Source organism: Penicillium longicatenatum (assembly GCF_028827895.1).
Source record: "Penicillium longicatenatum strain IBT 33135 chromosome Unknown contig_7_segment0_segment0, whole genome shotgun sequence".
Taxonomy (NCBI): Eukaryota; Fungi; Ascomycota; class Eurotiomycetes; order Eurotiales; family Aspergillaceae; genus Penicillium; species Penicillium longicatenatum.
This window is the reverse complement of record NW_026643124.1, coordinates 3039814-3055966: the sequence shown is the minus strand read 5'-3', so window position 1 is coordinate 3055966 and position 16153 is coordinate 3039814. Positions and strand designations below refer to the sequence as shown.

The following is a 16153-nucleotide window of genomic DNA, read 5'->3' as shown; positions in this document are numbered from 1 at the left end:
GCCAAAGTATAGGTGGTAAGGATATCCAGTAGCAGTCAAGCACAAAATGAAGGGCGTCACTGCTTTTTCACGCGCATCCAAAAGGCCAAATTGAGCTCATTTTGGTTACGAGTTACCAATCGCGTCGAAAGGATCATGGCAAAAATGATTGGGGTTATCTCTGGGCCGCTTTGAAACAAGACAGTATTTGGTGATTCAAGAAAAACTCTAAGTGGCTTTTTTGTCTCGGGTGACGCTATTCTCCGATGTAGGTGTGATACGGATAACTTCGGGGATGTGCCAGAACCGTGCCCATCGTAGATGGTAGTCGTCCTGGTTGCCGTTCAGACAGTGTCGTAGCCAGATGCCCCAGACGATGTACAGGTATGCCCCGAGGCCGGTCATGACATGCCTGGAGTATAAGTTAGCGGAGTCAAATCATACCACGAGAGGTAACCCCAGGTAATAATAGATTGCACAATCAGGGGGCAAAAGGCTAGAAAGCACATACCACCAACCATGTCCTTCCAGGAAAACCCCCCATGGCAGGCCCACTAACCGCCTCCACCGGCGAATGCTGGAGCAGAACTGATTATCAACGTTCCAGATTGCGAACCCGCCGAGGAACATGCTCAATCCGTATGCCACCATGAACCACATTGTCTTCAGAGTTTTCATGTCTCGCACATTCTCATAGTGCTGACGCTCCTTGGTAGGTACCGGAAGTCCCTGCTTTTGTCTTTCTAGTCGGTCTTCTTCACGAGACTTACGCCACCGGGGTCGCAGAGCCATCTCCATCGTGTGCATGCTGCGAAAGACGACAACGGCGGTTAACAAAGCGTAGACATTTTGGTGGAAGACGGGATCCTGCAGGTAGTGGTAGTAAAGGGTGATGAAGACGGAGAGGAAAGTTAATGATAAAGCTAATACAATACGCACGCCTAACGGGCGGGTATATGAAAAGCTCGCGTAGGCCATGAGGCAGGTTGTGTAGATCATTGAAAGCTCATCGACAAGTTGCATGGGGTCTGTTTACAGTGCCAACAGTTAGCTTGAGCTTTATGACAACACCGATGCGACCAAGGGAGAGGCAGCGACATGCTCGTGGCAATGATCATACACCCTTAGGAGAATACTTGCATTTAAGGGTGGAATGGAACAGGAAACTGCCTGTTCCTACCACTAGGTAGCCTAACAGAGCAACCAAGAAGATCTGGTCATGCTGATTGCGCCGGCAGCTAATAATGCCCTTGACGCCCAACCACATGAATAGCAAGTTCGTCAAAGTGTTGACAATTTCAGCGGAATATATAGTGGCATAGTAGTCCTAGAAACCATCGTCAGCCGGGGTCCCAAAGCCATCTGGGGTTCAGTGGGGCCATAAACGAGTTCATACTTCTTCGCACCAGTTGAGGGTAGAGGTGACTGGGCTCCAGAACCCAGCCTTGGAGGGCGGGTACGGAAAAGAAGGAATCCACTGCATTTTGCGGTATAGCCCAGAAGTAAGAGTTCTCCGGAAGAGAAGGTGACAATGCAAGTCTAAGACCTGCACATGACGTCGATTACAGCAGCAGCTGAATTGACGGGATCTGATTGGTTCGTGCGGGAGTCCGCGAGATGCCGGTGTGTTTGGTCCGTTTGCGGGAAACTTGCGAATTATAATCTTTTCAATATTTGTTTTGATAATTCTGGTTTAGTAAATAAGTTGAAAAAGTATAGAGATCTCGATGGAGTATTATTTAATTCTCACATCTGGAGAAGATTTGGTCAATTGTCATAGTGAATTAATATACTGAGGCTGAATGCACCGTTATTAGTGCATCCGGGTTCTTATCGATACCGAGGTTCTGACCGCGGATCCGATGACTTCACTTCCTGCATTACTTGGTGTAAGGCTTCAACATTTCAATATACCAAACCTTTGACATTGTCGCCAATAAGGACTATTGCCTTGAACCCTCTTTCATTCCAAATTTGTGTTTGGTTGGAATGCCTGCCCCATTCCATTTATTCTGATCCCGATCCCGATCCCGTCGTTTTTTTGCTTCAATTTTCCTGCATGCGGTGATTTCAAACCCTGCCATCTCCTCGCCGACTTCGCGACTTCCACAAGATTCGATCTGGTATCGAATCATTTCTCTTCCAACCCCTAAATCTACCCTAATACCCGAAGTCCACGACCACTGGTTGATTGTTGCGCAACGGGCACCGAAGCCATGTCCAATAATGGCGCGTACGTTGTGCCGCAGGTGAAAACAGGCACCTCGAAATGTATTTATCTCTACAAACAGTTTCTTCGCTACCAAACAAGAAGTCCTCCGAACTAATTTGCACATTTATCTAGCCTCCAAAACCATCTTTCACTTCTCCGCCGGTCTCTGCTCTGGTCTCACATCATCCATTCTCCTCCAACCAGCCGATCTTCTCAAAACCAGAGTTCAACAATCCCAACAATCCCTTCTCCCAACCCTCAAGGGCATCCTCTCATCTCAGAATCCGATCCGGGGATTATGGCGCGGCACACTCCCCTCAGCGCTCCGCACCGGCGTCGGCTCGGCCCTTTATTTCACCAGTCTAAACTCCCTTCGTCAAGCTGTCGCCCAAGCCAATACCCCCCTCCTCGTAAACCAAAACGTCACTCAGTCCTCCTCTGCCCTCCCCAAACTCTCCAACACCGCCAATCTTGCCACAGGAGCCGTCGCCCGTGTCGCAGCAGGTTTCGTCATGATGCCCGTCACAGTCATCAAAGTTCGCTATGAATCCGATTTCTACGCCTACCGCAGCCTGTTAGGCGCTACCCGGGATATATTGCGAACAGAAGGATTCCGCGGCCTTTTCGCTGGCTTCGGTGCCACCGCAGCGCGGGACGCACCATACGCAGGTCTTTACGTCCTTATCTATGAGCAGCTGAAACGGCGCCTCGGATCCATGGCAGCGAAAGGGTCAAATAAGAACAGCGATGGGACACCACAGGCTACATCTTCCTCAGGTATCCATTTCGCGTCAGGGGCATTGGCAGCCGGTATGGCCACTGCCATTACCAACCCGTTTGATGCGGTGAAAACCCGGTTGCAGCTTATGCCGGCCAAGTATGGCAATATGCTGCGTGCGGTACGCGTGATGGTACATGAGGAGGGCATTCGCAGTCTTTTTGGCGGATTGGGACTTCGTATGGCGCGGAAAGCGCTCAGCTCGGCGCTGGCGTGGACGGTGTACGAGGAGCTCATTCTGCGTGCTGAGAAACGGTGGGAGACGAACCATCAGATTGCCTTGAGCACTTGAGTTTATCCAGGTTGCTCAGTCATTTGGTTGTCTTGTATTAATAGGTAAAGGATTTTTTAGTCGCTTCAAGCTGCGGGTATGCACTATGTACCCCAAGAAGCGGCAGCACGCCTTGCGTCAGGCATTTACGCCCAATGGGGAATTTACCGTTGCTTAAAGTTGTGATCTGCAGTATCTGCAGGCCGGGGTACTGTCAAGAAATGGAATGTAAAATTGGAGATGGCTGAATACATAGAACGGAGCGGCGTATGCTGAGAATGGCACAAATGAGAAACAAAAAAAAAATTGGTCATGAACGTGGAATTCGTGTCTCATTACTGTGCCACTTCCTGAGCAACAGCCAGCTTCAAATAATTGGAATCTCAACTCGAAAGCAACAATTTCAAAAAGCATTTCGGTCCAGGTCTCATAGCAAAAACGCAACGCAAAAATCTGTGCATAAAATGGCGAAGAAATAATTGTGTATCAACAGACGAGTCCGCATAACCTTGTTCAACAATGGAGAGTGCGGATGGTCATCAGGAGAGACCTTATTATGCGAAAATACGCAAGCGGTGCTGTGGGCTCTTCTTGCGAACCAAATACATCCTGTCCTTCTGCCGGTCGTTGACCTTGAGCTCGGTCTGCGATTGAGAAGTCTGGGTGATGACTTTGCCCTCCCGGATCCTCTTGGTGTGTGAAAAGAGCTCTTCCTGGAAGTCCTCGGTGACCCATCGCTTGATGATTATATAGTTGCTATCGGTCTAGACGGAGTTAGCATAGGAATCATAGAGCTGCTTGAGTCATAGTATGCTTACCTCGTCCCAGTCCCAGGGAAGATTATAGGCAAGCAAGGTTTCAGGGAGCAGATGCTTGCGGTGAACCTAGTAACAAAGTTAGCATCTATGTAAATTGGATCTAGTTCATTTTGACATACCTTGATCCAGGTGGTCTTGCGCTCCTCGATGAGATCCTTCTCTCTCTTCTCTCTCTCCTCTTTCTCCTTCTTCTCCTTGGCTTCCTTAGCCTCCTTCTCTTCTTTTTCTTTCTTTGCCTTCTCCTCATTCTCCTTCCTTTCTTGATCTCGCTTTCTCTTGTTCAAGATATGCGCAATCTCCTCCTCGGAATAACCAAGATCATGACGCAGTCTCTCTCGGAATTCAAGATCTCTCTTCATAGCTTCTTCGGCTGCCCGCTGCTTCATACGCTCCTGCTCCAACTTCCACTCCTCGACCGCCGCAGCCTTTAGCATCATCTCCTTTTTCCTCTTCTCCTCGGCCTGGAACGCTTTCTGGCGCTCCTCCTCAATGATCTCCTTCTTGATTTTTTCCTTTTCTGCCTCCTCTTCCTGCTGACGTGCAATCTCCTCAAGTTTCTCCTTCTTCATCCTCTCCCGTAGCTCCTCTTTCTCAGCAGCTTCCTTCTCGGCCTCTTCTAGCTTCCTCATCCGCCATGCCTTCTCCGCCTTCCGGGCCGATTCCTCATCCCTCTCAGTCTCCTCCAGCCTTCTCAGCCGCCATGCCTTCTCCGCATTTCGCGCAGTCTCCTCATCTTTCTCGTGCTCTTCCAGCTTCCTCAACCGCCATGCTTTCTCTGCCTTCCGGGCGGTCTCCTCCTCCTTCTGTTTGCGCTCAATCCGCTCCAGACGACGCAAACGCTCACTAATCTCCTCCTCATACCACTCCTCCTCTTCGCGGAGTAGTCTGTGCTCACGGGTATCTCGCGGTGGCTCAGGCTTCTCACGATGCTTATCAAGCTGACGCTCCAGCCGCTCAATCTCCTGTTGCTGCTTCCATATCTCCATGTTCTGTTGCATATCACTGCGCTCCAGTATACGCTGATTCATAGCGAGCTCAATGTCGCGGTGGAAAGGCGACGGTGTCCGTCCTTGCACCTGCGGTGCCTCCGCAGTAACATTCACATTCGCCGAGATGCCTGTCTCGCGCTCACGGTGTCGGCGTCGCGAACCGCCCCGCCGCACACGTTCCAGCTCCAGCTCTTCGTCGGAATCATCATAGAGCCTTTGCTTCTGCTGCACACGGTGGCGCGGCTTATTGCTGTTGGCGTTGCGGGCTTCGGTGACGTTATCCGTGCGGGTTGCCTGCTCGTTCACGATCATGACGGCTGGCACGGAAGAGTCGCGATCGCGGGGGCGGCGTCCGCCTGTCGAGGCAGAACGATAGACGCGAGTCGTAGGTGCGGTTAGGTATTCCTTTACTGCGGGGCGGTGGTGGGCGTGGCGGGATACAGAGCGACGGCGGATGTGGGTGCCGCCGTGACGACCACGGATGGACATGTCGGTCTCGGAGAAGTCCGAGTCGTCCGAGTCATAATATTCGACAGGCATTTTGGGTGGTTTTTATCCTTCTCTTTTTTTTTTCTCTTTGGTTGTGTGGTTAACTGTGAGATCACGATGGTGGATCTGTATAGTGTCGAGACCCTAGCAGAGGGGGAAAGGGCCCGAGCACTCGAGACTGAAGGACTCGCAAGTGGGTGAGACGTGGAGAGGAGAAAAAGGGGAAAGAAAAAAAGAGTCAGCGGAAAATAGTCAGAAATGAGTGTGCGTCCTGAACACGAGGCTTATCGGGATCGCCGCTCAGCTGAGGGCGGGGGAGGGGCTGGTGATTGGAAAGAGGAAAAATGAGAAGGAAAGCTGGGACAAGGGGCCATTTCTATTTATTGCAAGACTGACAGGGCTGGAATCGCCCAGAATTTCACTTAATTTCTTATTCTTATTCTTCTCTGCTTCAGCCTCAACGATCATCGACCCGACGCACTCCTGTACGGCATACTCCTTACATCCTATACATCTGAACCAAAATTTCCACCGAGTATAATTCTATCTCGCTGCAACTACTGCATAGAACAACCTTGGAATGTAGAATATAAAGCACCCAGGGCCCCAAGTACACCCAAGTCCCCAATCCTGTGTTCCCATTCTTCCAAGGTTTTGGGCCATAGCATCATCGTCACCGCAGACCCACTTTTTGGAAGTCCAACGACCCTATGTAATTAATGGGCGTTACAAAACCCCGTGCCCCACCATGCTCCAGAGCGGTAAGCCCTACGGAGTTACACCCGTGAAAGGTTGTGTCCAGGGAGTTCTGGACATTCTCTAAGAAAGCACACACTGCATGGACTCGACACTCGCTATGGGCGTTTGGGGGCGGGGCGTCTCTTGAAACGAGTCCGAGACGGCACCAAACTTAAATTAGTCTTGGACAGCCACGTTGGAACCCGATGGTCCTTTTTTAATCTTGGGCAGTTCTCTTCTCTATGGCACTTGGGCAGAAGCCTGTGGATATAATCGCAATCCAAATCTATGAGGTTGGGTCTGAGAACCAAGGGACTGATCGGGTGTTCCCGCGAATGATCCAGGGAAACTCGTGACTTTCCCACATGGACATGCGGCCTTGATGACCAACTCGCGGTTAATCAACTCCTCAGAACAACACATGATCAGCGTCAAATGCGATTGTCGATCGCTCCACACTGCAGGTGGGATATTCGCTACCCTATAGAACTCGACATGCACCCCCTGATGATAGGGCGATTCGCGCTGTCTAGTGCCGCGGCTCTTAGACCGGCGCGTCGTGGACGTATCGGCGATGAAACTTGAGCCGTTAGCGGGAGACTAGGAGTTCCTAGCGGTAAACAGGGGTCTGGGAGATAGAGACAGCATTATTGCGTCGAATAGTGCTCGGTTTCACTTTTCTCAAGAGTGCTACCAGGGTCCTCTTTCTGTCGGGTTGAGGAAGGCCGTTCTTTCTCGATTGTCCATCTAGTGAGTAAGTGGGTCGCGCCGCATAGCCTAATGGCCCACAAGCGCCCAAACTCTTCCCCATCGAGATCAGAGATCTCGAAAATTTTGATATGGTCTCTCCGATATGTAATTCAAATACAGACATATCAATCGGCAAAGAAGCCGATCTGCACGCCAAGAACATTCCATGTAGTCTGTATACCAACCACACGTGCAAACCGGTCGTCTGTACGAAGCATCAATACTAAAACTCCATGATTCGACAAAATCACAATTTTCGACGATCGTTTTCACTGAATGGAACCCCGGAGCATATGAGGGGTAGCCCGAACAGGGATCTAGGCTGTAGCCGAGTGGTGATTAGACGTCATCTTTAATATCGGGACTGACGATCGGGCCCAATCAGATGAAAATTTGCAGTGCAAAACGGCTGGATGTGCCATAGCGCAGAAATGACGACAATGGCGCTGGGTAGGGCGCTCTCGATTTTGGGCCACACTTACCACCTATTTGTGGGAAATAGTCGGTAATCGCTTGATTCGGACCAGAGTCATTTTCTATGAATTGGGGTGATCTGAAGTCGAGTGTGTGATATTGGCATTTTTGATGCATTGAGAATGTGTTGTTCACTCAAGACTGGAGATTCAAAAAGTTCATATCAGATGCAACCTTCCAATATTAGAGATTGCACCTGAATGTCCTCAAAAGAGATATAACAATAGAATATTCCCAATAGCTCGACTCAAAGATCAATAAATACTGCAGCAGGGCATTAGTGCAAGACAATTGCTTCAGCCTCTATCAGGTGACTTGCCATGCTAAGCGACCATGTGTAACACTTTTACTTCACAATACCTTAGATGGTACAAAGGCCTATATTATCGATGTGTCTCTCTTCTTCTTCTGTGATCTCTTAACGGTACAATTCCATTACACCATACACGACTACGCAGCCGAGTGAAGCCTGGGTAACACATCTATGCTCCATCATCTACTAGGTGATTAATGTCCATCAACGCCCGCGCACCCGATAACAAAGATGAAGTCTCAACCTTGGAACAGATTATCATCGATTATGTTAGGCTTATAGTTCTACTCTCATTATTACAGGTTGTGATCCAAGTCTGGAATACTCCTCATAACGTTGATTCATTAACTCGGGAAGATGTGATTAAAGACATCTACCTAATCAGATGAAGGGCAGAGATCGTAGTTCCCGTTGGCATTATTACCCCACCATGAGGGGAAGGCATGGGCAGGACCTCCAGCACCGAACACTGCAAAAGAAAGAATAAACAACACAGTCAGACTAGCGCCATCAAAGGCACCAGTAATCAAGTATGAGTAGTCCTTGAAGATGCGTGGGCGGTAGTTTCGGAGGTAGTACTGCACGTAGAATCCCGCGAAGACCCAGCTGAAGAGAACGCAGGTCTGACTCTGATTGTAGGGAATGTAGCCCGCGTACTGGATAAACTGGGGCATGTTGATATCGGCAACGTCAAATCCGCGGATCTTGGGGACGAACTATCATGGATGTTAGTCATGTTTCCGGTGCTCTGTTTCAGATTGCTCACTTGGTAGAAGATGCGGTGGACGACAACGGCCGCAGCACCGATGGCAATACCAATGGGTACCATCCAGTACTGGCCACCCATCTTGTAAAGATAGGAAGCCAAAGCCCAGGAGGTTGCATTGGTATTGTAGGCTTGCAGTGTGGCACCACTCCAGGAGTTGCTGCCATTGGCTGAGTTGAGGACTTCCTTATTTTTTGCGACAATTGAGATCATCACAGCGTAGTTGATAAAGCCGCCGAGAATAGTGCCCCAAATTTGAGTCAGGAACATGACACGTGGGGGAATTTTCACTAAGTAAGTTAGACCAGGTCTAGAATTTAAAGGTAGGACACTTACAGTATTCACCCATCTTCAAATCGTTAGACAAACTGACTGCGTTGGAAATGACGTTGTGTGACCAAGCAGCAAAATACATGTTGCCGACTGGACGTCCAGGAATCATAAGACCCGCCAACATCTTCGACAAGTTGTTGGTGGCAATACCGTTACCGTAGCGAGAGTACAGGATGGTACTCTGAGAAAAGTCAGCGGAGCTCAAGTCCAAATCCTGGGAGTACTCACAAAGGGTGACACAATGATTCCGACAATCAAGGAGACCACATATGCCCAAGCTGGGAGACCAATGTTTTCTTTGAGGACCACAATAAGACCCAACACAAAACTGATGACAAGGACTCCAATGTACCACCACCAAGGCGCCTCCTTGTAGTGTTTGGCCATGTGCTCGTGGTGGCGATCATCGTAACGACCTTCCCTGGCCTTTTTAAACGCGGCAACGATATCCTTCCCCCAGAAGAGGAAACAATGAACGATCAGGGCACCGATCTAGAGATTGAAGATGTCAGTTTACTAATATCACATGAGGGTCAGGTATTTTCGTCCTTACAGCAGCATTGGCCATAAACATGGCGAACGCGAAAGTTCCGGTCAATTTAGGCAGGCCATAATTGAGAAGCTGTGCTTCGTCAAGTACACCATCGACGAACACGTCACTAACAGGGTACGCGGTGCCATTGCTCATGAGAAGTTTCGTGGACATGAAGGGGAGCGACTTTGCGTCCCAGCCATTTCCGTAGTAAATTCCAATCATGGCAATAAAGCACACAACGAAGCCGGCAGCCTGGTGAGCTTGAAGTGTAAGAGGGAGAGAGGTTTGGAAAGAGGTGATCTATAGCGGTCAGTTTTCTTGCTATCTTGTTGAGGTAGCGGAAATCCTACGTATTGCCAGTCAAAGGAGAAGGAGAAAAGACCCAGACCCTCGTTGTTAGAGGCTCCACCGAAGATGTTAGTGAGGACAGCAGCCTTCTCACCAGTAGCCTTCATAGCAGCCAGACACTACAGTACCAGAAATTAGCAACTGAGTTCGGAACAAGCGCAGGACTAGGAATGGTCGGTCACATACCGGGATAGAGACAGAGTTAAGCCAGACAAAGATGTAAGCTGGGAAGATTTCATAGAGAGTCATCCCAGTAAAGGCATACCAGAAGTATCTCAGAGGCTTTGAATTCTTGATCTCCTGCCAATGGAGTCCTTGGAGAACCTTGACAGTAGGCAGGGTACTCCAGTAGACAGCATCCACGTGCCAGACCGCAATGGGACGCATGATTCCACAGATTCCATAGCCAAACAAGCCAATAGAGATGGTACTCAAGATGACAGTTGCTGGGCTCAGTGACATGTTGTAAAACAACTCCTGCGCTGCGAAGACCTCAGAGCTTGCGGCGGCGTTTGAAGCACTGGTGGCGGTGATAGAGCAGATTGCGTGCTCCTTCAATGTCCACGGCCCACTGTTGATGAACTTGAGAGCACTGATGTAAAAGGGAAGCTTTCCCTGACCTCCTTGTGCCCTCCATCGAGCCTCGAACTTGTCTCCGCGGGGAAGGAATTTTGCCCAGGCTCGGCCAACAAAGTAAGAAATGAGAACAATGAAAGTTCCCTGTATGGTAATTGCGGTGGGTTTGAACTTCATATGAATCCGTTAGTGGAGGCTCTTTGGCTTTATTGGGCAAGAACATACCATGTAGATTTGGTACATAACCGCTTGGAAGCACGCGAGGCCTGAGGCTAAGATGAGACTGCGGAATGTCAAAGCTGGGTCACCATCATCCCGCATGGGGAGCAGGTGGTTCGCCGCATCAACACCATCGACAATGATAACATCGTCGCTATTGCGATCGTCCTCGCCTCCAATCTCCCCAGACCCGAAGGACGTCGTAGTGAGTTGGTGATCACCTTTGCTGGTGACATTGATAGTGGTCTTCTCATCAAAGACATCGTGGCCGGAGACGGAAACAACACCCTCATCGAGCGAGTCGGAACGAATGGCCGACATGGTGCGCGTTTCACGGTAGGGCTGTATAGTGAACTGGGCCTTATTGTGCAACGGGCAGCTCCCTTATATCCTTGCGATGCAGGGTCTTAAGAACCAAGACCAGCCCTTATCGGGATAAAGCTGGGCGTGATACCATCAAGCCGCAAATTGAGCCATCTAACGCGAGACTTACGTTTGTCGCCATCGGTAACAAAATCCAAGAAGTGAAAGTGGCCAATACCCTCCGATGCACCAAAGTGGACCTTCCATTTTCGCTCTAGCAATCCCACCTCACTATCTAACAAATTTACTTTATGCGCCGAAAGTCTTGGAACTTGTCTGATATCTGGAACACCAGGTTTATCAGAGGTCATGAGTGCTGGAATATTAACGCCAAGTAAGAGAGGACTAGGGATTTCGTTCCCCCTCTTCCTGATAGCATGCATAGGCTAAGACAGTTTAAGCTAGTCGCGCAGGGGCAGACTGTTTAAGGATATGTCATTGGCGTTGCTTATCACGCCATGTAGTGGCACTCAGCTAGTGGGGACAAGGTATTCTCGGCGGCCCAAGATTTATGCTGGTATGGAAATACGTGTGAAGGAGAATGGGGAGGGAGAAAAGGAGAAAATTCGGGAATGTTCGTATTGTACGGAAGCATTGAGAGGGAAAGACATAGAGAGAAGTGTCCTACAGGACAGACTACAACTGTTACATCAGCCACTTTGGACATGATAACAAGGGGGCGGGTGAGAAGGCGAATAAACAGATGTTCTTTAGTCCGAATGAGGTCAAACCAAGCCACTAATGAAATGCCGAGAGAATTCATCAAAGCCCAATGCCGCGTCCTCCAGGGCTGAAAGGTCCATGGTGGCGAGCAAACTCCTGGTCTTAACGGTCTAGCAAGTCCAAAAGTGAAAATGCATTATCCGGGTTGGTTGCGCGATGATCTATGGTTATCATGTCGAGAGGTCCAAGCGGTAGGGAAGTCCGACGGCTTCCCCGCGCCACCAATCCGAGGAGCGCGAATTCCTAAACTCACCCTTATCCCCATCAGTCTAATAGGCTAATGGCCCTACGCGATCTGGGGTTTGCCCCGTATGATATTCGGGTAATCTCACCACAAACCACCATGCCGACGGAGAGGAGGCACGTGGAAGTGAGACGCTAATTTCAAAAGAATCTTTATCATTCTACCAAGCCTTCGCTTATCTACGAGCTGATGCACACATGCGCCCATGACATGGACTCTCATCATTCTAGAATGAGAGTGGAATTCCTCTCAACGCTTATCTTGTGCCTATAATGTATACTCAGAGGACCCTCGAGCCCTCGACATGGATCAATTTAGCTTGGACATGCAGGTGCTTTTTTCCAAGGTGCCGCCGATAAACAAGGTAGCAAGTGATCCTAGGGTCATGCGATAGATCACTTCCTATGCAATCAACCAAGCCGTGCATTCATAGTGAGTTGGATGGCAAATTGCCTCATATAGACATAAAAGCACAAGGTGCTTAGGAATACATCCTTACAATCAAACTTTGGGAAATTGAAAAAGAAAAATATGCACGAACAAATGGACAATAGGTGGATTCGCTCAATAGCCGCCCGGATGCAATGCAAGAAATCTCAAAAGAAGCAGAAGATATCATCAAGTATCAAGCAGCCATAGTCAGCACATATCTATAATCATTGTTAGTACAAATTCCCAGAATCAAGAGTATCATCAGGCTTACGAGGTGATACAGTCCATGCGCTCAGTTGTCAATTTTAGACTGACTGTTAACAATTCACGGGCGACTCGCGGCTCCGCTTCCTGAAGGGCCTTCCATTTCCAATCACTCAGACACCAAGCGACACACTCATGCTCGGCCTTGACTGTGGCTGTGCGACGTGTATCGCTGAAGAATGGTAGCTCGCCACACGGCCTGCCGGCGACAACGAGCTCGAAGTAGCGGCCTTGAGGGAGATCATACTCGCAACGCAGCATACCAGCCTCAAGAAGATAGAAAGCACGCGGGACGTCGCCTTCGTGGTACAAGATGGTGCCTGCTGGGTAAACTTCGCGTGAGAAGTAGGCGCAGGCGGGGAACCAGAAGTCCTCGTTTTGGTTGGAGAGACCCTGGAAGGTCTGTAAGAGGAGGGGGAGAGGTTGGCGCATTGCAGACCAGGCAGGTGCAGCCATCATTGACATTGATGTTTCATGTTCGCGGATTGTGGTGGTTGCGACTCGCTGGAGGTATTGGCCGCGTGGGGAACTGACGATGGTTTCGGATAGGTTGGGGTGAGAGTGTGTTGGGACAGGGACAGGGACGTCGAGGCGGTTGGTGGTGTGTGAGGTTTCGACAGGTTTGCTGATTAGCGCTTCCTGGCGACTGTAGAAAACTTTTAGGTAATCGTTTTCGCAGAACTCGAGGGCGGAGTTGAGATCTTCGAAGATTGGGACACCTGTTTCGGGCTCGAAAAGGCCCACATTCTGGAGACTCTTGCCCACGTCGCCTTCTACATTGAGACCGGAAATGGTGGTTTGGACGTTGCGCTTGCGGAGGATACGGTTGATACGTGTAAACGCCTCGGCAGCTGAGAAATCCAATCCGTAGACTCGGGAAAAGTCCAGGATCAAAAATCGGATGGGCTGCTTCCTGAATGCATCGTCCTGAATCAGGCCGCGCATGGTGTTCTCCACGTTGACGATTGTGCCAAAGAAGAGATAGCCGCCCAACTTCATAATCACAGTCTGCTGACCAGCCTCGTGCAGGAATTGCTGCTGGATCGGTGGTCGACGAACTGTCGAACCGGCAATTTCTCCTGAAAATGTGGCTCGAATAGCAGATTTACGAGAAGTTTGGACCACAAAGTTGACACAAGCCAGCATGATACCGACCAGGATACCCATGACAAAGTCCCAGGCACCCATAGTAACAACGATGATAACAACCTATAAAAGTCAATTAGGAGAGGAAAAGCGTGTGTTGAAAGATAGAAGCATACCGTGAGGTACTCGAGCCGCGAGAGCTTTCCCCAAGTGTCCACCAATGCTTCTTCCAGTAGTTCGATTCCCAGCAAGAAAATAAGGGCACCAACTACCATGACTGGAATGTACCCAATGATTACTGGGCCCACGACCATGATCCCTGCTGTTGCAGCCGCTAGCATCAGACCAGCTAAGCGGGATGTACCGCCGCTGGCAATAAAAAGGAGACTGTTCGTATATACCAAGTAGTTCTACTAATATTAGTATATATCTTCTTGATTGGCTTTTCTTCAGTAGCTTACCTGAATGCTACCCGCAAATCCTGACACAGCATTCGTCACACCATGAGCCATCAGCTCTCGGTCAACATTGAGATTGTCTTCTCCCGTTGAGATTCCCAATGCAGGAACGTTAATGGGCACGTGTAGGACACCGAAGAAAGTCAATGCGAACATGGCTGGAAGTGTATCCGCGAAGGCCGTCCAGTTCACTTCAGAAAAGTCTGGTTCGAATTAGCCATGCATTGACACAGAATTTATCGTCGAAGCTTACCATAGAGACTGTAAAAGTGGTACCAAGGGTTATTGGATGAGGGAGCATCAAAGGCCCATCCCTTCTTGTGAAGAGTATCCATAGACACCCCAGCACAGAGGACGACAATGTAGAACATTACAGCCACAACAATGAAATAAGCCCCTACAAGGAAGTTCGATCGAATGAAGCGCTTCAAAGCAAGCAGTCCAATCGCAAGAGATAAGGGTATCATCCAAAGTGCAACCGTATCCGCATGAAAGAGTTTCTCCAATGTCTCCAGGTTGTAGTCCAGAGATCCCGGCAGACGAGCAGAGACCTCCACTCCAGTTTGCAGAAGGAAATAGCCGACACCCCCGATGCAACCAATAAGGATATGACGTGGGAAGAAACCAATAAGGGAACCAAGCCCGAACACGCCCATCAAAAAGAAAACCAGACCGGTCAGGACCGAGCTGACCGAAAATGCGAGAATGGTAGTCGCAATAACTGACTGTGGGTTGTCCTTGCCAATGCGATTCATGATGGCAAACGCCATCTGGTGGAAGAACGGGACTACTTCAATCATCTCACTGCCAATTCCTCCTTTAAAGATTGACCCGCCACTTGAGAATACCACCTGAGCAATAATTGTGCTGACATAGAACATGGAGATTCCGTCCGAGCCGAGATCCGCAAATAGCGGTTCTCCCAGCGGAAATAGGATCATGCCGTAGGACAGAGCGTCCAGGATGTTGAGGAGAAGTCCCAGCAGAACAGCAGGGATCAGACTGGCTGGCTGCACGATTCCCTGCTCCCACATGGCACGGCGATCCCAGGACTTTGGATTCAATATAGTCCGGGAGCACTTAGCCACCGTAGCGAGACCCTTGGCCAGGACGGTGGAAGACCGGCTAGTAACACCACCTTGGCTTTCAACATCTTCGACCGCTCCGTAATTATGCGGGGATTTGGATCGTCTCTTCGTTAATAATGAGGTTCGTTCTGTGTCTCGTTCCGGCTCACCGTGAATGGTGGGTAAAGGTGGAAACGGTTCGATCTCTGATATAGGTCTGCCATGGTCTTCCAGGGGAGATGAAGCAGGTTGACGGATCATCTCTGTCAAGGCCGACGAAGCCAACGGTGGTTCTTCGTGGACAGCATCCGACTCTTCTATCACCTCCTCCACTGGCGGGTACGACGAGCTGGCGATATCATTATGGGATAGACTGGAAAAGCGACGCTCGCGGAAAAGGTCCAAGCTAGGCGGCAGGCTTGTGCGGGCGCGCGAGGGCTCCTTATTTAAAGACAGACCGTAAGTCGCAAGTTCGGCTGTCTGTTCGCGAAGACCGTCCGAGGCATAATGTGCCGGGTCTAGAGCAACGTGAGTGGTCAGCCAAAATGCCTCTATCCTCCACCATTTTTGCCGACCCGTAACGATCTGAGCAATAATACCTTGGAATGGCGTGCACCTACCGTTTGTTGTATTAAAAGAGCGGTGGTAAAATGAGCGACTGGGGGTTCTCATGCTCGCGCCATTGTAGCTTGACGCCTCCACGCCGCCGGGAGAGCTACCCAGATTAGCGTGTTCCACCAGCGACTGCGATGGAAGGGAGGAAGCGTCCAGGTCGCGGTCGAAACTCCAATTTGGATGTGACAAGACCGAAGCGCGCGAATCACGCCGGCCACGAGTTTGTAGTACGCCCATCAGCTTCCCCTTGGAGGTGGTGCAATTGGACGAGGTGAAGTTCGGGAGATTACCGGAACACTAGCGTATGCAACGC

The 16153-nt window shown here is 49.9% G+C and overlaps 5 protein-coding genes across 5 annotated transcripts; 1 reads left to right on the top strand and 4 right to left on the bottom strand.

The window, feature by feature from the left end:
* Positions 1–207: 207 nt before the first annotated feature.
* Positions 208–1462, bottom strand: N7484_011399 (ceramidase; the record flags this gene model as incomplete). Its single annotated transcript, XM_057121786.1, has 4 exons — positions 208–391; positions 491–1007; positions 1102–1306; positions 1376–1462. 4 exons carry the CDS (start codon positions 1460–1462, stop codon positions 208–210), a joined length of 993 nt encoding a protein of 330 aa, XP_056967540.1.
* A 733-nt stretch (positions 1463–2195) lies between these two features.
* On the top strand, positions 2196–3261 carry N7484_011398 (putative mitochondrial carrier protein; the record flags this gene model as incomplete). Its single annotated transcript, XM_057121785.1, has 2 exons — positions 2196–2250; positions 2324–3261. The coding sequence occupies 2 exons, from the start codon at positions 2196–2198 to the stop codon at positions 3259–3261; spliced, it is 993 nt and encodes a 330-aa protein (XP_056967539.1).
* A 533-nt stretch (positions 3262–3794) lies between these two features.
* Positions 3795–5587, bottom strand: N7484_011397 (uncharacterized protein; the record flags this gene model as incomplete). Its single annotated transcript, XM_057121784.1, has 3 exons — positions 3795–4004; positions 4059–4124; positions 4178–5587. The coding sequence occupies 3 exons, from the start codon at positions 5585–5587 to the stop codon at positions 3795–3797; spliced, it is 1686 nt and encodes a 561-aa protein (XP_056967538.1).
* Positions 5588–8188: 2601 nt separating this feature from the next.
* Positions 8189–10909, bottom strand: N7484_011396 (OPT family oligopeptide transporter; the record flags this gene model as incomplete). Its single annotated transcript, XM_057121783.1, has 8 exons — positions 8189–8527; positions 8578–8867; positions 8914–9091; positions 9139–9402; positions 9464–9745; positions 9796–9912; positions 9980–10540; positions 10595–10909. The coding sequence occupies 8 exons, from the start codon at positions 10907–10909 to the stop codon at positions 8189–8191; spliced, it is 2346 nt and encodes a 781-aa protein (XP_056967537.1).
* A 1634-nt stretch (positions 10910–12543) lies between these two features.
* On the bottom strand, positions 12544–16077 carry N7484_011395 (sulfate transporter family protein; the record flags this gene model as incomplete). Its single annotated transcript, XM_057121782.1, has 6 exons — positions 12544–12568; positions 12622–13823; positions 13877–14110; positions 14162–14361; positions 14412–15743; positions 15846–16077. The coding sequence occupies 6 exons, from the start codon at positions 16075–16077 to the stop codon at positions 12544–12546; spliced, it is 3225 nt and encodes a 1074-aa protein (XP_056967536.1).
* Between the last annotated feature and the right edge of the window lie 76 nt (positions 16078–16153).